Consider the following 26,788-nt stretch of genomic DNA (forward strand, 5'->3'; position numbering starts at 1 on the left):
GGGGAAATAAAAATTTCTTAGAATTTGAGGGTTAATGTTTTTGACTTTGTAAGAGTAATTCATTGATTGACTGTTTGGGGTATTTTTGTATGAGCTATTTTTATGGAAATGCTAATAAACCTAGGCTTGTTTCTCCTCTTTGTCCAGAGCCTCAAACGTGCACTTTGAAAGACTTTCTTTGTGCAAATGGAGACTGTGTTTCAGCAAGATTCTGGTGTGATGGAGACTATGACTGTGCAGATGGCTCAGATGAGGTAGGCTTCTTCCAGGGGAAGTAGTTGAGAAAATTGCTAGGTTTAGATTCTTGAGAATAAATTTTCTACATATGACTATTTAAGGAGGAAAGTAAATTTGATGCATGTACGTGAATTGTATAGATGTCTTCACTAAATTAAAATCAAACTTATTGAATTAGTTAACCTAAAAAGAGAAAAAGACTTAAAATCAAGTTTTTTTTCTGTAGTCTATTTTCTGCTTTTTGGCCCCATCAGTGATCTAGTTCTCTTCCTATCCTGTGTATATTTTGTGCTTTAGTTGGGGAACCTTTGCCTTCTGAACCAGCAGCGAATTTGTTTATGGGTTTTGTTGAGAAAATGTGGACTTCAGTAGGAAAAGTGCTCTTCGTATTTGTTTTGCTCTTTCTCAGTTCTATTTTGTACTTTTTGTCTCTTTACCTTTCCTGACAGTGTTGGAGTTCATGTGCTTCCCACTTACTTAGAGGGTTCAAACCACAATCAGTTAATTGATCTTGGAAAGCTATTTTATTTTCATAAGGCACACACATTTCATAGTGTGAAGTGGTAGTGGTATGACTAACTTTTCTGATTAGCTATATATTTAACTATGTTTATATGAAGTACTTGATCTTGAATATACACTGTTTTTATTGTAACAGAGGTACTGTGAAACAGGCTGTTCAAGAGATCAGTTCCAGTGTTCCAATGGTCAGTGCATATCAGCAAAATGGAAATGTGATGGTCATGAAGACTGCAAACTTGGGGATGATGAGAAAAATTGTGAACCAGGTATTTTTTCTTTTAAGTAAATTGAGATATAGTTTGTTCTTTCAAATTTGTACCATTGTGTACTCTAAAACTCGTTTTTAAAAAGAAGCTGTGTATACAATTGTTGAGGAGAATGGTATTTAATTAGATTGAAATATAACTCAGGTTACAGAATTCTGCTCTGAAAAAAAAAAAAAAAGAAGTATTTCTTAGCATGTTACGAGAGTTTCTGGAGATTTTTTTTTCATGGTGTTCATTCTGTTTTCACCCGTCCTTAAGCAAGGCTTCTCTCTAGCAAATTGTTATTGTTTCAGTTCATTGTTTATCTCCTGGAAAATGTGGTTATTTTTATTTACTTGAAGTTTTTGGCAAGCATTCTCTACATTAGTACAACTTATGAAGTCTATGACAAAACTCCTCTGATTTCCACTGTGACAGAAATGTCTATCTGTATTTCAAATCATAATGATTAATATGTGTTTATTTTAATTGTAACCATGTATACTTTACAGAACCATGGTTTCACACAAGTTTAATTATAAGCACTTACATAACTTTAGGAAAATCCTAAACCCATTTTAAGCAAGCTTATTTTTTTAATCTATTGATTCTATGAAAATGTGTGTATTTGCCATTATTACCAAGCATGAGGAAAACAAACAAAAAAAAATCATAGTGATAAAACATGTATAACCTTATACTATTACTATACACTTCACTTAGGATGAGACAATTTTGTTTCATTGAAGGCTTCGTTGTAGTTTATGAAAGATTGAAGAAGATTATCATCTGCATTTTTTGCTGCTATCTTAAAGGAGATAAAGACATGAAGTTATAAAGCAGCTTATGCATAAGTTATCTTTTTCTAATGCTGAAATATTTATTTATAAACAGCATCTCCAACCTGCTCTGCAAGTGAGTACATCTGTGCAAGTGGAGGCTGTATTTCAGCGTCTTCAAAATGTAATGGAGAGTATGACTGTGCTGATGGATCTGATGAGGTAACTGAGCAATTCATGTTGCTTTTTCTTTTATCCTCTGACATTAATTTTTAACTATTTGGTTGGAATTCCGGAGGGCTTTTGTTGTTGTTTTTGGCATCAGTCAAACCCCTTAAGATAACTTGGCCCCATGATTTGGTTTACATGGTACTTGCATTGGGTTACATCTGTTTGCAGCATACCAACTTGTTTCCCCGGAGTCAACACCTGGATGTCATTCTGGGGCATTTTGTTTCAGGGGCTCTTCAGCTTGGATAAGTTTGTCATATTCCATTATGTTGTTACTGTTCTTGTTTATTAATGATCAGTTCGCTTCTGTATTCACATAGATGGATTGTGTAACGGAATGCAAAGAAGATCAGTTTCGATGCAAAAATAAGGCCTACTGTATCCCTGTCAGATGGCTTTGTGATGGAATCCATGACTGTGTGGATGGTAGTGATGAAGAAGACTGTGTCCAAGGTTGTGTTCCTATTGATATTCCATTCTGTGCTATCAAAGAAAGTAATACATCCAGTATTATTGGAATGTTGTTATTTAAAATGATCTTATGAGTAATAATCATTAGAATGCTATGCAATATCATGAAAAATCTTTAAATAAATAAGCATAAAATCCCAATTTTCTGTTTAGTTCCATGTACACAAAATTCTACATCTAACATGAATGTGAGGCCTAAAGTCAAATTCTTTTCTACTCGGAGCACAGGACTGTACATGTAAATTGGTTTACAGAAACTATATGCTTATGACTAAGATTCCAAATGTTACTGAGAAATACATCTGTTAGTCTAATTCCCATAGATGCTGAAATTTCAGAAATCCTGTTCTAATATATCTTTTCCATTGTGTATTCATATATGTTTGCATGCATATAGTTATATGTACATAGAAATGCACAGATGTAAGCAATTACATATTACTGGAGAAATTATCCATCTCCCATCAGTATTTCCCCACTAACCATGTCCCTTAGTACAACATCTAAACATTTCTTGAACACCTCCAGGGGCAGTAATTCCACCACCTCTCTAGGCAGCTTGTTCTAATGCCTGACCACTCTTTCAGATAAGAAATTTTTCCTAATATCCAACCTGAAACCCCCTTGCACAACTTGAGGCTGTTTCCTCTGGTCCTAGCACTATTCCTATTAGCCCTATCACTAAGTACATCTAGCACCTCATCACCTATAACAAAGACAGAACTTCTCTGTCAAAGAAATTTTTAAGAAATTCAAAATTTTACTCAGCTCTTTGTCAGTTTGTTGGCTTATTATTCCAGGTTTTTGTCTGTTTTATTTTCTTACAAGTGGGCATAGTGAGTTAGACATCTGGAATTACACATGTAACTGTATTGTATGCAGTAGAGTAGTAAGAAATAATAATTAGATGATGCAAGCAGTTGCAGAGCAAAATATCCTTCCCTTATCATGTCATAAATCTAAGCAACAACAATTGCCTTGGGGGGGGAGGGGGAGGGGAAGAGGTTACACAGGATAATTACATTTGACTGAGAGACTAGAAATTGAAATTTGGATATGTTCAGATGCTAAAAATATCATATAACTGCTTTAAGAAGACAGATCAATGAAATTTTAACTGTTCAGGAAAGAAAGCAACAACTCTTAGTGCATTTGAAGCTACCTTGTATAATATGTAGACCACAAATCTTTAAGAACAATGAACTGTAAATAAGTAGTAACATACTTATTTAATCTGAAGTCTACATTATTCTTTGAATAGCATAATGGAGCTTCTGTGAACTGCAAATTACTTAATTCAATAAGAAGCCTTGTGCCTTGTTGGTTATTGTTGTAATACTTTGCATTTCTGTCACAATAATGATTTCCCTGAGAGAAATCTATTCTATAAAAGAATTATGAAGGGCTGAGCAATCACATAAAACAAATGCCGGTTTATCTCACTGATAAGTAATTTTTTTCTTCTTTAGAAATAAAGCAAGCGCAAATGTAGTTTTATTCTACAGCATTCTGAAACGATTTCCACAGTGGTTATGTGTAGCCCACTGTGCATGTTGTAATTATCACTTCTTTTTAAACCTATTATCCGACTACTATTTTTTTAATGGTGATTAAACAATTATTTAAATTCATGTCTTTTGTAATTAAAAAGTACTGTAGTTGTATATATTTTTCCATGAATGATGATAATATTTCTTACAATAGGAATTAATTGTATTCAGTAACATAGTATGAGAGTTCCTCAAATCCTCTTACATAGTAGATATTTCATGCAAATTAGTGTTCTGAAAAAAAAAATATTCAACCTGTTCTGAAGCATTTATGGAGGAATAAAGTGTCCTTTTGATTTTAGAAAAATGTGAACGTTGCCTTGAATGAATAAGTAGAAAGCCACAGGAACTCTATCTTCTGTAATGGACCTAGAATAGATGTAATGCACTGAGCAAAGACGCAGTGAGAGTTTTGGTGCGATGATATAAAATTTCACGACTTCCTCTTCTGCAAGAAGCGCTTTTTTTTGTTATGTGTTTCAACCAATATGAAAGTTACTTGGAAAAAAATTTTGTATGTGTTCAAAAAGGAGTATACTTGTGGAGGTCATCTACTCTGTGCCTAAATCTAGATCTTCCCTAATAATAGGGTTCACAGTTGATGGGAATGCTACAAGCCTGGCCAAGTCTCTCAGACCTCAGAAGAAACTGTTCATATCTCATAACTAAAGGACAGCAATCACTTTGTCTCTTCTGAAAACAATGCATATCTCAGAGAATGGGAGTAGAAGTAGGTAGAGCAGCAGACATTCACGTAAAACAAGCCTGGATTGACAAATCAGGAGGAATTTCCTAGCTATAACAGTCACGAAAAGAGAATGAAAGTACTGTATGATTAACTAAGATTTTGCCTCTGTGGCTCTTACATTTGAGATTTTTTCGTTCAGCTGTGTGCTACATGTGCTATTCTCTGCAGATAGTATGTATAAATGTTGCTATTAATTTTATCAAGAACTGGCTTTCATTTGTTTGTTTCTTTATTTCTGTCCTCCTCCTTTCTTCCCAGGGGGGAGTATATGTAGAGCTGATGAGTTCTTGTGCAACAATTCCCTCTGCAAACTGCATTTTTGGGTTTGTGATGGAGAAGATGACTGTGGAGATAACTCTGATGAAGTCACTGAAATGTGTGGTATGGTATTAAATTTTTGAACACTTTGTGTAGTAAAGCAAATAAGTGATTTAGAAATGACATGTAACATACATAAATACATGAAGATACATATCCAAGTTTTCCTCACTTAACCTTTCATTTTGTTTAACCTTTCGGTAAACAAGCAGGGTAATCTTTTATAAATGCTAAGTTAGTCTTATGTTACCTGGTACGTATGACAGTGAAAACTCTGCTCTGAAAAAGTGGCTTCACCTTTCTTCTTTTCAAGTTTACATTCTTTTTATCTCTATTGAAATGACAGGTTAGGTTTCAAATAAAAAATTGCCTGTGTGTCTTTTTTAAGTTATGTCTACCTGGTAGATAAACACTTATTATTCTGAGAACAAAAGTTGTGTAACAAATGCTGTGTATTATTGCTCCACATAGTATTTACCTTATGTGATTAATACTTAATGCAGTCGAGGATCACAAAATGTTAGAAATAGTGAAGATATTTTCAGCAAAATTGCACACCCATACAAAAAAAAAAGAGTTCCTTTTTTTAGATTGTACGAGACTTTTCGTGTGATTCTAAATAATACAGTATTTTGTCAGACCTAGCCTATCCACCTGCTGGAGTTTAACCCTACTGTAAAACAAAGTTCTCATAGTTCTTCTAGGCTCACATCTACAAATTATTTTCATAATGAATTCAGGAAATTTTAATGAATATACTGTTGAGAATATTCTTTTATAGCTAAATGCAACTTTTACAGCTATGGTTGAGCTTAACATTCTGTTGAACAAGTCAATGAAATCCCTAATGCAAGCAGGTGATGGGCACATCCAATTTGTTACACTTTTCCATTGTTACTGCTATTCATGCAATTTTGGATACTTGTGAAAAAATTAGTCTTTTTGTAGGAGATACACAGATGGGAGAAAAAATTACTTCTGTAATGATCTGTATAGAGAATTAAATATACAGCTTCCTTTGCTTTATTTCTGACATATTTAATGATTTTCAAAAATAGTGTAATATTTCATATCACACATAATACTTTCATTCCTGAAATGAAAAAGTGGCTCTGTAAACATTGTTTTAGTGTTAGTACACTAGGGATCAGAACTTAAAATCAAGTACTATTCATATGTCATGTGCAGTTGTGTTTCCATGCTTGCTTATTGCCTTGATAAAGAAACATTTTAAAAGATTCAAGGAATATAACCGGGTAATAGCTGATTCTTATTTTTATTTTTTAATATGCAGTTAAGTTTCCATGCCCTCCAACAAGGCCATACAGATGTAGAAACAACAGGGTTTGTCTGAGACCTGAGCAGATTTGCAATGAGGTTGATGACTGTGGTGATAACTCGGATGAAGATCACTGTGGTAGGTGATATTACCTTTCAAGGCATTCAGATCAAAGAAAACAACTTGAAGGCAAACTTTGTTGCAGAGATCTGCTTGTCCTTCAGTAAAGCTTAGCTGGAGGTTAGTAGATCGTAGTTTGAAATGGAAAGAAATTAGGCTTGAAATAATTGCTTACTGCTTCATGGTCATTCCAATTTCTACATGTCTAAAATAATCTAAAAAATCTTACTTATTGCTTTAATACTGATAATTTTTTTTTTACTCATTTGTACTTCTGTAGATAAAATCACCTATAAAGCAAGACCATGTAAAAAAGATGAATTTACTTGTAGTGATAAGAAATGTATTCCCATGGAGCTACAGTGTGATTGGTTTGATGACTGTGGAGATGGTTCAGATGAGCAAGACTGCAAAATAAGTGAGTGTGCTTGATACATATTTTTTTTATAATTGTAGTAGAAAAGAAATATTAAGCTAAGGCTAAGAAACTCGTACATATATGAAACCATGTACAACCTCCACAACAGCATTCAATTGTAACATGTAATGTGTTACCTGCACAGTATCTAAGCCAATGTACCTAATCTTATGTCAAGATAAAAGCTGATTTTATAGCAATTCAAGTTGTAGTAATCACAACAGAAGTTCTTGAGGTTTTTTGGAATAGATCAGATGTAAGTTCATTACTTTTTACTTCTCACCTGCAGCAGGATGAATTTTAGTACTAAAATTATTGATGTGTAAAGCATGATGACTCAACTAAATAGTATCAAGTTATATGCATATATAGATAGATACTGTAATGTGATACAGTTGTTTAAAATTTAGATTGATCTTTCAAAAGATGCATGCGTGTCGTGTTTTTTGTTGGTTTATCATGGTGTTACTTTCAATGATTAAAACAAATCTATCAGAAACTTTTAGGCATTTTGTTTGTTTAGGTGTCACAGAATATACATGTGAAGATAACGTGAATCCTTGTGGAGATGATGCGTACTGTAATCAAACAAAATCATCTCTACTGTGTCAGTGCAAGCCTGGATTTCAGAGAAATGAGAGAAATAGACAATGTGAAGGTACAGACCTTTTCTATCAGCTTTCACTGCTAGAGAAAGAGATGTGTATCACGTGTATATTTTTCCTAGAGTACAAACTCTTTCACAGCAATGGGATTTAGAAATTAAGATAAGAAGCTGGAAGGACTTAAAGGATGTAGATATAAGCATTTTAACTGGAGAAGTTATCAAAGATTAGTGCTGGTTGTGCAAGTCAAAATATTCCAAACAAAACATAAAATGATTTTATAATTTAAAATGTAAGTGGATGATTTATGGTTTAATAGAAGAGTTAACCAAGCAATTAGGATTAGCTTTTAAATGTGTATGTGAGAATATTTTGAATGCTTAAAAATAATGAAGATGCAGAATACTGAAAATCGAAATGAAATCAGTTGAAAGTAAACTGCTTTGGACAAGGTAATCCTAATATCTATTATAGCACAAAAAGCAGGAAGAAAAAGATATGGTAGTTATAAAGAAATATAAGCCTACTTTCAGAAGAATGATTGTGAATTTACTTCTTTATTAGTGAGAAGTTCTTGCAGAAAATGCACAGATCATTTCAGTGGGACAACCAAAGTGAACAGACTCTTAAATACAAAATTTTCATAATTTGGCTTTTCAGTACAAGCTATACATATGAGCTTTTCAAGTAACAGGTGATTGTGTACTTTTAAGTATAACAGAGGCAATTATGATGAAGATAATCATAAGAGACATTTTCATTCTCAAGGCTGATTTCAAGCTCTAATGATGATAGTTTAGTATAGAAAAGATGGAGAAGTAGTATAATAAATAAGTTGTAAACTCTGTTGAATGCAGTAGGAATAACATTAATTGCAGAAAGCTTCTTTCACTGTTGTAAGTTATAAAAAGGATACAAGTTCATTATCTTAATCCACATTGTTGCACATATTTAGAATGTGTTAAATGGTAGGGTACTGTGATATAGATAAGTAAATTGCATTGTTTTCTCACAGACATCAATGAATGTATGGTATTTGGTGCCTGTTCCCAGCACTGCAATAATGTTAAAGGCTCATACAGATGTGCATGTGAGAAAAATTATAAGGAATGGAATAACAGTTGTAAAGCAAAAGGTAAGGTTACAGAAATGGACAATACTAAATCTTTTGTTATTAAAAATCTTATGTTACTAATATGGTTGGTAACACTGATAGTTTGCATATAAAAATTGATTTTAGATAAATATTCCTTGAATAGGGCACAGAAGTAATTCTCAAAATCACTCAGATTTATGTTTCATTGAGGTAAGCAGTAAACTCTTACAACTACCATAAAAATGAATACTTAACATGAAAGTTCGTTATAATTTGGAAGAATCTCCTTCAGCAGTAAACTAAATAGTATCTGGAGTTAACATGTTTTACTTTAGTGATGTAAGTGGAGTTTTTCTAAATAGAGTCATCTTAAAACAGGTATCACGTAAATCAGCTGCCCAAACTACATGCTACTGAAGGTAAATATGCACACAGATTTTCTGTCTTTCATGAGACAGATGCATTGTACAAAGTAGAGCTATTAGTTTTGTCTGAGCTATTAGTTTTGGCATAGTGTAATTTTTAAATTCATGTTACAAATGAAAAAAAAAAAAAAAACAATAATCCAACTGCTGGAGTAAATTTAACATAATCTTTATAGATCTATGTCTGAATAAGTGGAAGTATCAGCATAGCATCTCACCCGCGATTTAGTGAGATTTTAATGTGATTTATACCTACACTTGGTCTTCAGCATGACACCACTATCAAAGTTAAAAATTGTGGCTCCTTATCTTTGTGCATATATGGTGCACAACTATGAACTAATCAGAGCTTTATGGTCTGTAAAGTAATATTTATTACATATATCTTAGAACCACAACAAAATGAATCATGTTAATCCCAGTCCTTCCTTCTCTGTACAACAGACACATACTGGGTAGGTAGATGTAGTAGCTTTATTCACATTTTCTTGATGCAGATTTGTCCTGGGAAGATCATATTTATGAGTAATTAATAATTTCCTCCATATATAGCATGGACTCTATCAGGATGAAGCATCATTACCTACTATTGAAGATGTTCATGTCGCTTTATTTGTATATTGATTATGTAGTCTCATGTGTCACAGACTGAGTTTGAAAGCATTTATGTTGTGTAATGGTGCCAAATTATGAGGAATGAAGTTATTTCCCCAAGCATGAACGCCCTTCTCATCCCAAACAATCAGAAAATAATTTTGACATAAAAAATGGTCAGATAAACACTGATTTTGCATTAGTTGACATTTATCTTATTTTTGTTTCATTATAATAATCCCTAGGCTCTGAAGAACAAGTTCTCTATGTTGCTAATGACACTGACATCCTGGGTTTTGCATATCCATTCAACTACAGTGATGTTCATCAACAAATATCACATATTGAACATAATTCAAGGATAACTGGAATGGATGCATATTTTCAAGGGAACATGATTGTTTGGAGTACTCAGTTTAATCCTGGAGGAATTTTCTACAAAAAACTTCATGATGAAGAGAAAAGGCAAAGTAACAGTGGTTTGATAGTAAGTAAAAAAAAAAAAAAAAAAAAAAAAAGAAAAAACAAACAAAAAAAAAACCCACGGAAGATTCATTTCCATTCACTTTTTATTTTATTTTTTATGATAACAAATGTTGATACAATAAATCAAAATATCTCTGTGGTAATTATTTTATTCAAATGATAGACATTAAATGACTGTGCCTTTCCATTCAAGACCAACATGCTTTCTCAAGTCTCTAAGAGAACACCAACGTAGTATTTAATTTTTTTCTAACCAGCTATAACCAAATACTAGAGGGAGATGTACTGCAAATGTGGAGTAATTCTCCTGTAATATTTTTTTTATATAATTGAAAATCTCTAGATGGATCACGATATCAAGTTCTATAAGTAAAGAAACAAGAAGCTTGCAAATCTTGTGAAGTTGATGTGTTTGGTTTCTTTGTTGTTGCTGTTAATGATTTATTTTAGTTCTTTGTGGTTTATATCCAGATAAGTTATGCAATGGTAAGTGTAGTCTGCTGGTCTGCAACTGCTTTAATGGATGTGCATTTTATTATGGATCCATAAAACTGAACATAAACTTCCTCAAGATTTCTTAATAGGCTGGGGGTTATAATTTTCATAATAGATTCAATGTTATCTCCCAGCTTAAACTAACAAAGAAAAAATGTTCTTACAATTACTATTATTTTATATTGCCTTCCATATTCCTATTTGGCTGTTATGTCAAAATACTTTGTGGTCACTACCTCCTAGTTTGAAGCTGCTGAAATGGAGCTTTGTTTTCCCCAGTGTTGAGCAAAAGCTTGTATTTTTCTTTATATGCTATTTTTCCACAAATCTCCTGGCAGGTAGATTCTGGTGAAGGTATTTCATCCAAATCATACAAAGGTTTTGACAAATCTGTATGTAGAAAATATACTGATGACTGACTGTATATGAGCATAACTTGTGTATGTTTCATATACCATAGTTTCATAGAATGGTTTGGGTTGGAAGGGACTTTAAACATCATCGAGTTCCAACCCCCCTCTGCAATCATATTTGTGGAGCACTTATTTCTCGCTGTGATAACCTATTCAGAATATTTTCCCAATTTTATCTCATTAATACTCAAATACTATTGCCATATGTATAGCTGATCAGTGAGCTAATTAATTTTGTAGTGTTACTCTAATGCCATCACTTAAATTTAGGTTTTGAAAAGCTTGAGAATTCCTTATTTTTAACTCAAGTTTTAATGGATAAGTTTTCAAAGGTTACATTATAACTTTTATATCTAGACTTTGATATGTAAATCCAGATGGCAAACTTGAACAAACTCACCTGCATTTTCAGGTAATTGCATTAATGCAAAAATCTATCTCAATTGAAATTGCTCCATGGAATTAGCATATCAAGAGACTTCCTCAGAGAATAGCTTTAAGTATCTCTTATATTTCTCAGTGAAAAGGGCTTTAAACTTGGCACAAATTGAAGCATTAAAGGAAATTGTAAATATCAACTCTTCAGAGTTTATTGACAGATGCAGAAGAGGATTCTGATGGAGTTGATACACATGAATTGGTGATAACTCGTGCAGCTGTTTACTGGTATAATCCTTTGAGAGAGGATATATAAGTTATCTGAGGCGAATATTCAACATAGTGATTTTCCACTTAAACTAGAGTGCTGCTTTTCATGGAAGAGGATACAAAGCTGAACATTAATATAATTGTACGGTAAAGCGGGAAGAAAAACATGTTTTGTGATGTATTTAGTCACTATATTAGAAGCTTGCTCAAGGCTTACTGTTCTGAGAGCTTAGCAAGAGCCCTTAACCACTTCTGTCACATATCCATTCATCTACTCACAACTTTGCCCCAGGACTGAGGAAATTTCAATCCATGGCTTTAAATGGAAACAATTTCTAGACTGCTTTCTCTAAATATTATTTTTGCAATGTATTAGAACCTAATCACTCATTTACCCGAAATAATAATAATAATAATTAGGGTTTTATAGGTTTTATAACTGAAAAACTTGTCTTAAAGAACATACCTATGCTTTAGTTTATATCCATCCCAGCTAACATATGTCATAGCTTTAATATTCTCTGTTAATAGACAGTGTATGAAGTGGCATCTGATTAAGATTGCAGACACAAGTTTTAAATCTGTAAAACATTGATGTTTGGTTAACAGCCATTTTTCAGGCTAACCTTATGAATATTTTCTTTGGCTCCTCTGTTTTATGCAGTCAATCTAACCTATCTCATGGTATATTATGCAGAAGATGTTTTCAAAGGACTGAGAAATTAAAAACTGTTGTGTTTTTAAAGTTTCCTGCTCTTAAACTGGTACAATCAGGCTAATACCAAGATACCAGCAGTATAAGAGAGCTTCTGTCCAAGCACTTAATGATTTCAGCAGGCATTCAAACTCAAGGAACATTCAAGGAACATCTACACTACTCTTCTCAGCTGTTAACTGATTTAAACAGTATCCTTCCAGCAGATTTTCTCCTTCTTTTTCAGCAGTGCTTATCATTAGTAGGGTTTTAACATAAACTTTCTCCTCTAAATTTCAGCGTCAGGGTATTAATTGTTTTCTATAATTTATACATCATACCAAAATGGTTTCCAGATCCAAGTTGTTACTAGTTGGTACTGTAGCTTTGAAATAAAGTTTTTACCTAAAAATATATCTTTTAATTAACAAGAATTGAGCTCAAAAGTGGTCAAGTTGAGGCACTTTCTGTCTGTCAGTAGAAACTACCTTAGTTTAAGAGATGATCAGGTTTTAAACTCTTAGATTTTCTATTAAGTTGTAGTAAATTATATTCAGCATCTGAGTGGGCTACAAAAACCTATTTAAAAAAAACAAAAAAAAAAGGCGTGATTTTGCTCCTGTATTTTCAACTGTGTTCTGTATGCAAAAGTCATTCATCATTAACATAATCCAAATGAGGTAAAAGCTCATTTACAATAACTAATTCTCCTAGACAGTACAAAAAGGTGCATAAGACATCAGAAATATGATGCGACGAGGCTGAAACATAATGAAGACAACTGAGAATTAAACGGCAGTAGCATCAGCTTGTGTTCTTTTTATTCTCTTTTTAATCTCTGACACCAGATGGTGGCTTTTCCTTTCTTGTGGTTATCTCCTTGTTAATTTGATATTTAATATGAGTCCCAGCTTTAGCGAAATTTCACTCTTCCTGTGTGGCTGGGAAAGGGTCAGTGTTAGAAGCAACCCAGCGTTGTGCCAGAATGTTTTGGTGTTCCCTTTGTCTCATCTGTGTCATGGGATTTGTCACTTCTCACTTGTTCCAAACACAAATAAAGAAGAAACAGTCTTAATAAAAACAGTGGTTCATGAACAGTCCAAAGGAAGGCAATGACCTGTGCTTGCCTTGATAGTTCCTGTCTTATTAAAAGAATATTTGGTTGCAGTATTGTAGTTTATTGCTTCCAGGTAGATCATGAATTCTCAGCCTCCAAAGTAGTAGCTGTGGAGATGTCAAGGCATTAGAGGCTTCTGACTCAGATAGCTGAATATTATCATGAATTAAAAGCCATTTGGATTTAAAAAAAAAAAAAAAAATACAGTAAAAACTATCAGAAAATACATACATTGTCAGGTAGCTTTTCTTCTATTTGAAATTCTTGAAGCAATATGTAGATAACAAGAGAAAAAGCAGGATATTGTGTGCAGGTACTACAGTACTTGAAAAAATAATTCATTTTTGATGTATTTGTGAATCCTTATGCTGCCAGTATTTTTTCCTTTAAAAAATAAGAAAGAAGAAAAAAAAAAAAAAAAGAAAACCATAATGCTTGTTTTTACTTAAATTGGTATGATCCTGTTTTTAAAGTACTTGTTTCTAAATGCAGTGTTTAATTTTTTTGTTTGACTAAATGAAAAGGTTCTTTATGTTTTTAGAACATTAATTCTGTGATATTTTAGAGGATGAAAATTGTACAGACTGTCTAAATTCACCATTAATTCTCCATTACAAGTCCTGTTTTTCACCTAGAGGTGGAAATGACCTTTAATCTATGATGAAAAAAACTCTTTAAAAGACTTTGTTGTATAGAGTGGATGGTTTTTGTTCATAATTTAACTCGATATCATCATACATCGACCAGCAAACAATTGTGCATGTATCTAGTTCATGCAAGTATTAATTTTGGATAACATGCTGCATTTATGTAAGAAATAACTTAGAATAGAATCCTATTTTACAGATTTTATTTTTCTCTTCAAGAATTCTAGTGAACAACAGAGAATTCTGGTCATATCTCTCTCCTCTTTGCAGTATGAACTTTTACTGTTAAGACCATATTTTAGGAACTTACACCTTAATTGTAATTGTGAAATTATAAAGGAGATATTACTGTGTATAATACGAAAGTTTTAATCAGCCAAGCTTTGTTTACGTATGGAGCTCTAGTTTTAGTTGATGGAGCACAAGTGGAATTAACAAGGGAGAAGTGCGTTGATAGCTTCCTTGTTACTGCCTACTAATACTGGTCAGAATTCAGAGGTAATTTTGGACAGTGTTCTAAATGCAGTCATTTTATTTATCCTTGGCATTCTCCTGAGGAGTCATACCTCAGGATAGTATAAACTGTCATTTCCAGTGAGATGTTTAGGAGGGGATATTGTTGCATAGTTCTTCAGAGTACGATAAATGTATGAACTCAATTATTTGTTGTTGTTTTTTTCCTTTAGAATTACAATATATTTCATTTGTTTGCTTCCACAGTGGTAGTTCAAGCAGTTCAGTGTTTCTGCATATTTCAGCACATATATATGCAAAAGGTAGAAGTTACTTGCCAATACAAATCTGTAACGATGCAGCTGCTGTAAATGATCATTTCATTACATCTGACTTTAACATCTGTTCCTTTTAGTGTCCAGAATTTAAAAGACCTAGGGGCATTGCTGTTGACTGGATTGCTGGAAACATTTACTGGACTGATCATTCCAGAATGCATTGGTTCAGCTACTACACAACACATTGGACTAGTCTGAGATATTCCATCAATGTAGGTCAACTGAATGGACCTAACTGTACAAGACTCCTTACAAGTATTGCAGGAGAACCATATGCAATTGCTGTAAATCCTAAAAAGGGGTATGTACGTTTTCACGTTACTCTGCTTTGGTAATTCAAACAATAATTCAAATTAAGAGAAATAAAACGTCTATAAATATCTCAACTTTTCCATGACATCTACTTAACCTCATTCTCCATTTGCATGCATGTAAATCAGGGTATGCTATTTCCTATACTTCAGGTAGGTTGCTCAAAATTTAATATCTGTGAAGTGTTTTGAGGTTCAGTATGTGCATATGTGTGTGTATATATATATATTTATGTGTAATGCTTTTAGGATGATGTACTGGACAGTTATTGGGGATCGTTCTCACATAGAGGAGTCATCTATGGATGGTACATTGAGAAGGATATTGGTTCAGAAAAATTTACAAAGGCCTACAGGTATGCAAGTTATCACTTTTTCCTGATTACATGACATTTCTTAACTCTTTGTGGACTTGTTGACTGAAGTCTTGTTTCTATGTCAGCAATATGTATATGTGACCTGTGTGCAGGTGATAATAAAAATTTGTATTTTTTCATATGATACAATTTAATACACTTAAACTTTCACAAGTTTAAAAAGCCATAACAAAGCATTACATAAAATCAGTTTAAAAAAAATAAATGATTTGTTCAGTAACACTTAACAAGCAAAATCAATTAAGGGCACATAAATTAAAAATGGGAGAAGTTTTCTAAGAAAGCATATAAAGTCTTGCAGCCTATTATGGTTAGTTTCCTAAATACTCTTCAAAATAATTTAAAAACTAAAAAACCCCAGAAGATTTTAGGCTTTGAAAGAAACAGGAACTTAATTATCTCAATATTTTGCAGAACTGTTTTGAAGCTTGACAGTGTGTGTTGAGATCTTGTGAGTTAACATTAAGGCTCCACTGGCAGGATAAAAGTAATTTTTATGACAAAGGAAATAGTAACCTCAAAATGAAATGTGTCTCTCTTGAATATCAGCATCCTGTCTTGAAACCTCAAATGATGTATTTGTGACCCATTTTCTCATGCAATATTTGATGTTTATTCAGGCTTACAGAGATATTTGTTATTATTGCATTGCAAATTAAGGATTTTTCCAACTTCGCTGCGCATATATATTGAAACATTGGCTTCATTCAAGAGTATGCTATCTGAATATCTTAATGTCTCAGTTAGAAATTGTCACTACAACAAGTAGGCATGTTTTAACGGAATGAATTTCTTACTGAGGTGGGCTTATGCATAAATGTTACTTAATGCACAAATTGCACTCACACGACAAAGGGAATATCCTTTTTTTTTTTTTTTTTAATTTATTGTCATAATTTGATTGAAATATAAGAAATCAGAATGTTACAAATGGGATAAAGAAATTTCTAGGAGAGGAAGCTCATGATCCCTTTTGGGCACTTATGAAACACAGTAGTATACAGTCAGTAACAAGTCAGGCACTTGTGATGTTTAAGACTGGAAGAGATCAGAATTTTGCTCATCAGTATTGTTGCCTGCTCTTTACTGATATATAAAACACTGTGAATGTGTCAGATAAATATAAGTTTAATTGCTTAAGTTCTATTGGACTTTTTTTGTCACTAATTACCACTGTATTTGATTGCCATGGTTATGTCCTAGAGAGACAGGTACCAATTCCTTTGCCGCTGAAAGCAATCCAATCTCAATTTTTTTAGCCTTAAGTTTTGAATTTTATAAGATTTGTGCTGTACTGCTTTTCTGTTAGTGGGTTTTTTTGTTATATTTTTCTTTTTTTTTTTAAGCAGAGTTGCAAATAGAAACTTATTTCACTGGTCTGTGTGACAGAATTCTTCCACATCCTCTGATCTATCTGTAGCTGATTAATTTATGACCTTAAGAGGGGAATTTTTTGCTGTTATGTATAATTTATTTTGATGTATTTTTTCTGACTTGCATAAGTAGGAAGAAAAATACTTTTTCCCATTCTTATTAAAAATACACTACAACTTCAGAAGCTCAGAATTAAATTATTTTATGGTTCAAATATTGTTACAGGCGGAAGCTTCTGACATGTCTTAAAATGGCATATTAATCATTTAAGCATCCCCTGGTGAAATAAAGACTGCATGATTTAACTATTTAGTTATTGCCTAGAGGCTGTGTAGCCAAAATGAAATCTACTGACATAATTAATTTTTTTGTTGGTAGAGAAAATTGCAGGATTCAATCCTACATTTGTAGTCTCACGTGGTACATATTCCTACCTGCAGAGGATAATGGTTTAAAAAGTTACTGACCAATGAGGAGTAGCTTAAAGAAAGTAAAATAGATGGGTTGAAATAAGAGGAAGATTTAAGCTGTAGATTTATTTTTTTTCTTCACCTTGGTCTGCAGGCATGTTTTTTCATTGTCTCATTTTCATCAGAATATGAATGATAGAAAAATGTGTTGCTACTTAACAATTTTCTCAAACTTAATATATCTCATTGAAACTTTTTTTTTTTCCTTTGTAGGTCTTGTAGTTGATCAGTTTAGTCAGCGTTTGTTCTGGGCTGATTTTGAATTGTCTGTCATTGGCAGTGTTCTGTTTGACGGTTCTGATTCAGTTGTGTCTGTGAGCACTAAACAAGGTACGAAGCAGTTTCCAGCAATTTTACTAGATGTAGAAGCTATGAAAACTAAAAGCATTCACAATTAAGAACTTACAGCCATGTTTTTTTTAGATACTGGAACAAATACATATTTAATTTTTTAAATAATCTTTAAAGGAATAACTATAAGAGTAACTATTAAACGGTATGTGCAAATTAACAAGAGCTATTATTAAATACCATTGTGAATATGTAAATACTGTGTATAAATACATATATGTGGCCCAACTGAGCTCACATAGCAACACAAGGATCTTGCCTGGTTAGAACTTAGAGCTGTATGCATTGCACAGGAAATGTAAGGATTATATAGATCAGAAACAAGAGTCAGTTCAGGGAAAAACAATGGACTTGTCTTTCAACTCAGTTCAGAATCACAGAATACTACTTCAAAGAATGTCAGTTTGGAATGTTTTTTCAGGAGAAAATAGATTCTGATTATGCAAACTGTTCGCAGAGGTTTACATGTTGTCTTTTAAATAACTTGGTCATACATGCAACTTTATGAAATTTGAGTAGAAAATAGTGAAACAATGAATAATTTCAAAATGTGAAAGCAATCTACTTTAAGGGAATGCTTAGATGGGCAGTTAGTAGTGGAATCTCTTTGGGATGATACCACATCTGGCCATTAGTGTTTTAACCACTGGTCTGGAATTCACCAGTGTGTTCTGTTTTATCTGTTAAAAAAGTTAAGAAAGAATTAATAGAGGCTTTGTGTTATTTGTTTTGCATGAATTTACCATCATTTTGAAGTGTAATATAAAAACCAGTATTTCTAACACTTTAAGAAACAATTTTAAGAAATGTCTTATGAGAATAATTTCTCCTTTGTAAAGCAAAATATTGTGGGGTTTTTTTTCCTTGTCATGTTCTTCTAGTTAGTATTGCAGCTGAATATGTTCTAAATAGCTCACTCTTCCTTTAGGGTTTCCCTGCTTCTCTATGTTCAACCAGTTTCAGAGACTGAATCAAAGAGATTTTATTTGCTTGTAATATGGGAAGAATTTCTTTTAAGAAGATTGCTTTTTAAAAGGCAGCCTTTATGGGTGCAGACTGCTGCCTGAAAAATAATGCTTTTTAGCTTGAAATTGCAATGCAAGTGAAGTTGTTTTTAAAATTAATTAGTTTGCTATTTGAATATGAATACTTGTGTTTATCCGTTTTTAAGGTTTACTGCATCCCCATAGAATTGACATTTTTGAGGACTACATATATGGAGCAGGTCCTAAAAATGGTGCATTTAGAGTACACAAATTTGGCAGGAGCCTTGTAGAATATCTAAGAGTCGATGTTGATAAAGCGAAAAGTGCCTTGATCTTTCATCGCTACAAACAAATGGACTGTGAGTAAGCATAATTACTTAACACTGAGTGTTTGCAAGTTCATCTCAGAAAAAGAAAAATAATGAAAGTATCCATCAACTGTAGAAATGTAAAACAGAACTTGATTCTGCAAAGTAAAAATAGATTTAGTTATGTTTCATTATATAATTATAATTTGGATTCTGACGTATTTCTTTCATTTGAAGTGGCGTCGGGTAAATGACTACATTGCATTCCTGCAGTGCAAATGAAATAATAAAAAAAGAGATCTGAATACAAAAATACCTCTTGTCAAAATAAAATGAGGATTTTTATTGAATATTACTAATACATTTGTTTTTACTGGAGTCAGTTCTGTCATGGTATGAGTATGGTACTGCCATTTGAATGAGTGCTGACTGACTTTGTGCTGTTGATATTCTGGAAATTGGAATTGAATCAGAATTTTTTGATTTTTTTTTTTTTTTTTTTTGGTCCTAGTTCTATAAGATAGCATAATTTAAAAAAAAAAAAAAAAAAAAAAAGAAAAACACCTTAATGTTTTCTTTTCTCAAACAGTGCCTAATCCATGCTTGGACCTGACATGTGAATTCATTTGTTTACTCAACCCTTCTGGTGCATCATGTGCTTGTCCAGAAGGAAAATCATTAGTTAATGGAACATGCATAGACCAGAGTCTATTAGGTAGGTATTGAAAATTGTATGTGCAATACTTTGACGTTCACAAAGAAGTATGAAGTCGATGTTTCAGGCTGATGTTCTACTTAGGCTTCTAGGAATGGGCAAATTCCTTGAAAAGATCTCAAGCACCGTATAGTTTATGGTAGGTTTACAATGTATTTGGCGTTAAGAGTCCACTAAGACTAAGAGTACACAAACAAGAGGCATTATGTGTGTTATCAATGAATGTCTTTTCTTGTTTGAAAATCGAGTTCTAAGAAAGGTTCTTTTCATTTAGGAATTTATGGAATAAAAAATGGCAGCCATAGTCTTCCCTTTTCTCATTAAGAACTAGAAAATACGAAACATCCAGAACTACATGCACACAATTTATTTAAATATTCCATTATGTTGTCTTCATTGTGTCATAACATTTTTGGCAAAGTGAAGGATGCCAGAAATGCAAAACAGCCATTCCTGCCTCACATGACTATAAAATCCCTATATTTGGGGCAATTACATTAGGGAAGATTATATAGTGATACTCTTGTTAATCTGCGATAAAATGACCCTCAAAGGTGGTTTAAAGATTTCTGTAGATTTCAGTGATCATCTGGTTAGTCCTTGAAATCATGAACTCCACGTTTTAATCTGAGTATTTATCTGTGAAACAGTTTAACTGATGAACTGTTTGTTTTTATGATTGGTTTGATCTCAATGTTGTAAACGTAGTAAGTGCGTCACAATCATTTATGTACATTATAATTTATGCGTTCAAAAATATTCTACTTTCTACAATTTCTCATTGTTAAGTCTCCTTAAGGTGGTCACTGGGAGGTAGTCTCACTCGCAGAATTAGAATAGTTCACTTGGAAAGCGCTTAGATTATCAAGACCGACTGCCTAACAACTTCAGGTCTCCTGTTCTTGTGACTGTATGTCAACTGCAAGTTGACTCAGATTCTGGCTCCTTGGACTGTTGATTTTTTTATTTTTTTTTAACAAAAGGAAATTGAGGTAACTTGAAATTCTGTATGATAGAATTGTCATTCTGTAAATAACTTGATCCATTGAATTGATTTTTCTTCATAAGTACTGTGTGAGGAATTCTAATTTATGAATCCTCAGTGACTTTCTGTAAGACTGAATCCAGATTGCTCTAGACAGCTGCTTGACCAGCATTTCTTAAACTGATGAAAAACAGAGTTTTGGAGTTTTATTTGTCTCTCTCAAGTTAGAGATATTACAACATATGTGTATTGTATCATTCAGAATGGTTATATAATAAAATGAGAGCAATTTCCTGTGTATTCTTAGATAAGCTTTCATCTTTTTTCTCCCTTGCTGACTGTGACTGACAGAGCCAAATGTGGTTTTTTCTGTGATTTATTTCATGACTGCAGTATGCCTGACTTCTTCAATTTAGAAGCAGTTTTCAAATGGGTAGAGTACCTCTTCATATTGCTAAGTGAGACCACTTGATTTGCATCCACTAGGTTCATTGTATCTAATGCCTGTAAAGTTGTGAAGCTAATAGTGTAGGGATTGGAAATGCAGAGATTTGCACTAGAGGAAGTCAGCGTGTATCACAGCCAAATGAACAAAAGTAAGGGTACACTTCCAGGAGTTCAGAGTTTTGGGAGACCTGTCGCTGTCATTTTTAGAAGAGAATATTTGTGATTTCTTGGCTGGAAGAAGAGCCTGAGAATAATCACAAACACCCAGATCTGGCGTTGCTTCTGAACAGACATGAAATATTTCATTTACTGCGGTGTTTTCTTCTGCACATTTCTGTGGGAACTTGCCCTCTGTATGCACAGACCACATGAAACCAGGTGCTCTGCCTGGGGATGTGTTAGAGGTTAATCCCCCTGTACCTTTTATTTCACCCACAAATTGTACTTCAGAGAGCTGTACTAGCAAAAGCTATTGGCACTTCAGTCTCTACTATCTTCTTGATTTCTGTCTTGCTTTCAGGTTGTTGGTTTTGTTTTGTTTTGTTTTGTTTTTCTTTAAGATATCAAATAGAATAGTATTCTAACACAGAAAGCTGCTTTTGGTTTGAAGAAAGAAAAAAAATTATTACAGCAGTATCTTCTGTATTTATAGTAAGTTATTATAAGGAGACTGATATATCCTAGAACTGAAGAAAATGAGTTAAATTGCTGCAGCGTTGCTTTCTTCTCACCATGCATCCTTTTCTTAGCCCTTCTCTTCCACTAAAGATTGTAAAGCAAATGGATATTTTAAAGAAAAAAAAAAAAAAAAAAGAAAATTTGAAATAAAATGAAGATCTTTCTTATAGCACTCAGACAAAATTTGGAGTTTACAGCTTGTTCTGAAAACTTTGGCAGATAGAAAACTGGCAGAACAGGAGCCCTTCATCAGGGGGATAGTGAAATGTACACAACATTTCCATACCATTAGAACTCCCTACTCATTCCTTAATAGATGCATTCAGTTCAAATTATGACCTGCGTAATTTTCTTTAGGATAAGCAAGAGCCTTTGTGCCCCATGAAATAGTATTTTCCACTGTGGAAAGGGAAACTGTTCATGTTCCAGTGAATGCTGTTCATTAATTGTTTATTGGCCCCTCTGCTACCTACCATCTGTTGCATAGCAATATGTTTAATAGATAATTGGTGGGTAGGTTTGGCCCCTATTGCCATACCACTAATGTCCACCTCTGATGATATGGACCAACATTATAAAATAAGAGGCATTACTTTTGGAGCAGACTTCACAAGTGAAATTATTTACACCTGACAGAAAGGAAAAGAGCATCTGCAAGGTTTTTGAGTCCAAGTTCCAACTATCTATGACTCCATTTTATTTTTTATTTTTATTTATTTTCTATCTCAATTTTATTTCTCTTTATTTCTCAGCACTGAATACTTGGTAGAGGTGTTTCCAACTCTTTTTTTTTTTTTTTTTTTTTTTTTTCTCTGAAGCCCTTATTCACGAATTCAGATTAGATGTATTCAGCCTTTTGTAACAATTCTTAGATATATATCTCTCCTGTATTTTCTGTTTTCCCTGTCTTCTCTTATGGGCACATTTTGTTCCTGTCTCCCATACAAAGGCATCTGATCCACTTTTGGACTCCACTGATGTGAATTATCTAGAGTAATTTGATTATTTTAAGTTGCAGACAAAGAAAAAAAGCAGCATTAAAACTCCTGTTCTGTTTAAGTCTAACATAGTATTTGCAAATTGACTTATCTATTACATCTCTCAGTCCTCAGTTCGTGTAAAGACTGAAATTGTTGTAGTAACTCTTATTAGTTTTGTATTTTTATTTGAATTCTTGTAGATTTTTATTTGAATTCTTGGATAGAGAACAAAATCAGCACCCACTTTTATTAATCTTGTTATGCTGGAAAATATTACAATCCTTTCAGCTTTCAGGTCAACTTTACCTGATTATTTTGTAAAGATATAACATGTACTGCATTTAGAATCTGTAAGATGTAAACGTCCTAGTCATTTTAAAGGCATTTGGTTTAGATAGTCTTTACTGTGGGCAATTTTTGGTTCAGTATGAAGACATGCATATCTTGTTATAGTTAGGATAACTTTGAAGTTTGTATTTCATGTTTTGTAGTTATAAATATGCGTTGTGATATTCTTTTTTCTGTTGAATTCATAGTGTCTATCAGAATTCAAAATTTTTTAAATTTTGTATGTTAAATGTGCAGAATTGTCCTAGAAAAGAAATGGATATTTTTAATATACTATCAGATTCCTGAAAATGAGCAGTTGTCTGTACTTTAGTGTTACTCAGTTTTTATTCAGTTCTGCTCTATAAACTCATGACTAATGATAAGTAAAACAGATAAAATAAGCAAAACAAAAATAGACCTTGCTAATAAGATATGCCACATTATCCATTTAAACAACTTCTGTAATGAGTAACTGAAGAATGGTTCATGGAACATCAAAAAATTTAATGAACCACCTAAATAAATAAATACTAAAGCATCTTCAGAGTTCCAAGCACAAAATATCTTTGTTACAGTAGATGTAGATCCATGGTGGATACCTAAGAATGAAGACTATGATATTTCATGCTGGTATTGTAAAGACCTAAATAATACAGTGCCACTCATTCCTCCACAAGAACTTTCAGATGCGTTGTCTTCAGGCACCTGCATCTCTCTCAAATGAGAAATGCGTGATATAGGACAAATGGTTACCTTGACTGCCTCATATTTTGTACAGCTAAAAAAGTAATGCATCAAAACATCTATATTGGTGAATGTATTACTGAAGAGCTTTCAGTGTTTCTGACAGTGTTTCTGACTAGTTTGGCAGCAGTCTGTCTTTATAAGCTTTGTTTTGTTACGTGTGAGATGAGAAGTCGTGCTAAATGTGTGTTTTGAGCTGCAAAGGTTCTTGTCTGTTGCTCAGGATTACAGTTATTTGGATGTGAGAGCATTGTGTACGTGCTGGTCTGTAATTAATTTCTTGTTGGTGTCATCAAACAATTTTATTTCTTGTTCACTCAAAAGAACAGTGATTTATTTCTCAGTGTTTCCAGGACAGGCATAACTCTAATTGCACAACAGCTTTATAGAAAGATTGAATCTGTCCTAAACAGAATATATGTTACCATGCACCCCACAGTTAAGGAGGTGGTACTACTGCCATGAGCACCTAGTGAAGGCAAAGCAGTAGACTACGTCTTTTCTTAGAAGGTAAAATTGGGGGTTCAGTCTAGAGAAGACCTAGGGAGACCTTATTGCTATCTACAACTCTCTGAAAGGAGGTTGTGGTGAAGTGGGGATCAGCCTCTTCTCCCCGGTAACAGAGAGAAGACAAGAAGTAATGGCCTGAACTTGCACCAGTGAAGGTCCACGTTGTATGTTATTTCTTCTCAGAAAGAGTTGGTAATGCACTGGAACAGGGAAGTAGTGGAGTCACTGTCCATGGAGTTGCTAAAGAAAAGGGAAGTTGTGACGCTGAGGGATGTGAAAGGACATGGTGGGGTTGGGCTCTAATGGTTGGACTTTGTGATCTTAGTGGTCTTTTCCAACATTTATGATTCCGTAAGAGAAATTATAGTTTAGAAGTACCAAGTTAGTATGCAAACATCATTTTGTGAGGATGATTTAAAAGCTGAGCAGCTTCTTTTTAAATGTTTCTGAATATGTTTATTAAGAAGGATGTTAACAGTGTAAGAGCAAGAGAAATAAATCAACTATAAAAGGGTAAATTCCTTCAGGCTGAGGTAACCAGAAGAATACAAGGAAGTTTTCTGAGATTCCCAAAGTTGCAGAAATGAAACAAAGTTGTTTTTTTTTTTTTCATAAACTAAAAATGATAGTTTCACAAAGGAATTCACACTGCCTTTACTAACTTACATCCTGACATCCTCTGCGGGGTCAGCTTTCCTATCACACTGTTTGGATGAAACAGGAGCCAAGAACATATATGCAGTATGCTGGTATGATACAAGCTTCCAGGCCTGCATACAGCTCCCATTGCCTCTGCAGCTCTTCATGGCCTTTCCAGTGCTGGCTTATGGTTTATTAAGTATGTCTTTTCTTTTCTACCAATGTGTGATAGTTTACCTTTTACTTTTTGAAAGTGATTATGTATTTTTGCACGTAGGCAGGGATCAGTAGCTTCGTATAAAATACAAATTGTTCTCTGTGCTCTTGCTGCAGATGATACATGCAAACTGACCTGTGAAAATGGAGGAAAGTGCATTATAAACGAGAAGGGGGATCCACGATGTCACTGCTGGCCAAGTTACTCAGGTGAAAGGTGTGAAACCAACCACTGCTACAATTACTGCCAGAATGGAGGAACCTGTGGAGCCTCTCTCCTTGGTACATATTTCTGTGCAGCTTTATATTATCTTATAGGTCTCAATTTGAATGTTTGAATCTATTCCTAGTTTGGTATTTTTTTTTTCTATGGCTTCTTTCCTTTGTCTGTACTTAAACTCTGTGCAATATAGCAGCATATGCTGTACATATAATTTATTATCAATAGTGTTTTTTACTCATGGGTCTTGGTGTTTTGGCAAAGCCAAACTACATCTCACAAAAAGGAGCATGAAACTATCCAGAATGAAAACATACATACTGAGGTGTCAAAAGGGAACTGTAAAGTCAAACCACATTTGGAAAAGCACCACACCCATTGCCCTGTCTCTGTCTTAATTCTTTCTCTAAACTTTCAGGTGCTTCTGGGAATACTTTCCTTCAAGTGTGATACGACTTCATTTTTTTCCCCATGCCTTCGTGGAGTTAAAAAGAATAATGAAAGTAGGCATTTTCCTCACCTAATTCTCAGGAAGATTTCACAGATCAGAATTCAAATCCTTTGTTTGCTTGAAGGAATTTGAAATCACACCTCTTATCTTAAGGGAGATTATCCTAACCCTCAAAATGAGGATATCTAGGAGTCGGCCTTTGTGCCCAACATATAGGCTGCTCCAGGTTGTGTACTGCAATTAAATTCTGCTTGAACTAGAGAGGGGAAAAGTGTGCTAAGAAGTACTCTAAAATTTAGTGCTATGTGAGAAAGCAGAAGTTAAATTATATTTTCTGTTGCAAAGAACATTTAAATACTTGATTGAAAGCAGGACATCTGAAGGAGAAGTTTGCTGATTGCTTTCTTCTTGGAAGACTGTCAGATGTTGGAGTTGAATCTTATTCCCCTATGTGGTGAAGTGACCAACATCTAAAGGAAAGTACAGGTACCTGACCATAGGACCTGTTTATGCAGAGTCGTGTATCTTAGTCTCTGTGACAAAGTGAGCTTAGATCTAAATGTTTTTCTTAGAATTCTGTACTAATTTAGCTTATATACTTCAGTAATTCAGCTTAGTTTACTATGCTGGCTTCAGTGGGTCCTATTCTGATTTTCTGATGTGTGTGCTAAACAACAAAGGGTTTTTCAGTTCTGAGTATTTGAGAGTTAATAATGTTTTTCTTTGTTCATATCACTAATAATGTCTAAATAGTAGAAAATCAGAAT

The 26,788-nt window shown here is 33.5% G+C and overlaps 1 protein-coding gene across 5 annotated transcripts in view; it reads left to right on the forward strand.

Moving 5' to 3' along the window:
• LRP1B (LDL receptor related protein 1B) overlaps positions 1–26,788 on the forward strand; it is a 584,143-nt gene that overhangs the window by 525,089 nt on the left and 32,266 nt on the right. For all 5 annotated transcript variants that reach the window (XM_048952659.1, XM_048952661.1, XM_048952662.1 and 2 more), the window contains exons 68-83: positions 148–254; positions 896–1,025; positions 1,899–2,005; positions 2,335–2,467; positions 5,042–5,164; positions 6,396–6,518; positions 6,781–6,918; positions 7,442–7,576; positions 8,539–8,658; positions 9,884–10,125; positions 15,007–15,230; positions 15,490–15,596; positions 17,675–17,791; positions 18,984–19,157; positions 19,696–19,821; positions 25,468–25,632. In XM_048952659.1, coding sequence (XP_048808616.1) covers positions 148–254; positions 896–1,025; positions 1,899–2,005; positions 2,335–2,467; positions 5,042–5,164; positions 6,396–6,518; positions 6,781–6,918; positions 7,442–7,576; positions 8,539–8,658; positions 9,884–10,125; positions 15,007–15,230; positions 15,490–15,596; positions 17,675–17,791; positions 18,984–19,157; positions 19,696–19,821; positions 25,468–25,632 — 2,271 coding nt within the window. The remainder of the gene's footprint in view (positions 1–147; positions 255–895; positions 1,026–1,898; positions 2,006–2,334; positions 2,468–5,041; positions 5,165–6,395; positions 6,519–6,780; positions 6,919–7,441; positions 7,577–8,538; positions 8,659–9,883; positions 10,126–15,006; positions 15,231–15,489; positions 15,597–17,674; positions 17,792–18,983; positions 19,158–19,695; positions 19,822–25,467; positions 25,633–26,788) is intronic.

The sequence above is a fragment of the Lagopus muta genome, chromosome 8, assembly GCF_023343835.1.
Source record: "Lagopus muta isolate bLagMut1 chromosome 8, bLagMut1 primary, whole genome shotgun sequence".
In the NCBI taxonomy this organism is placed as follows: Eukaryota; Metazoa; Chordata; class Aves; order Galliformes; family Phasianidae; genus Lagopus; species Lagopus muta.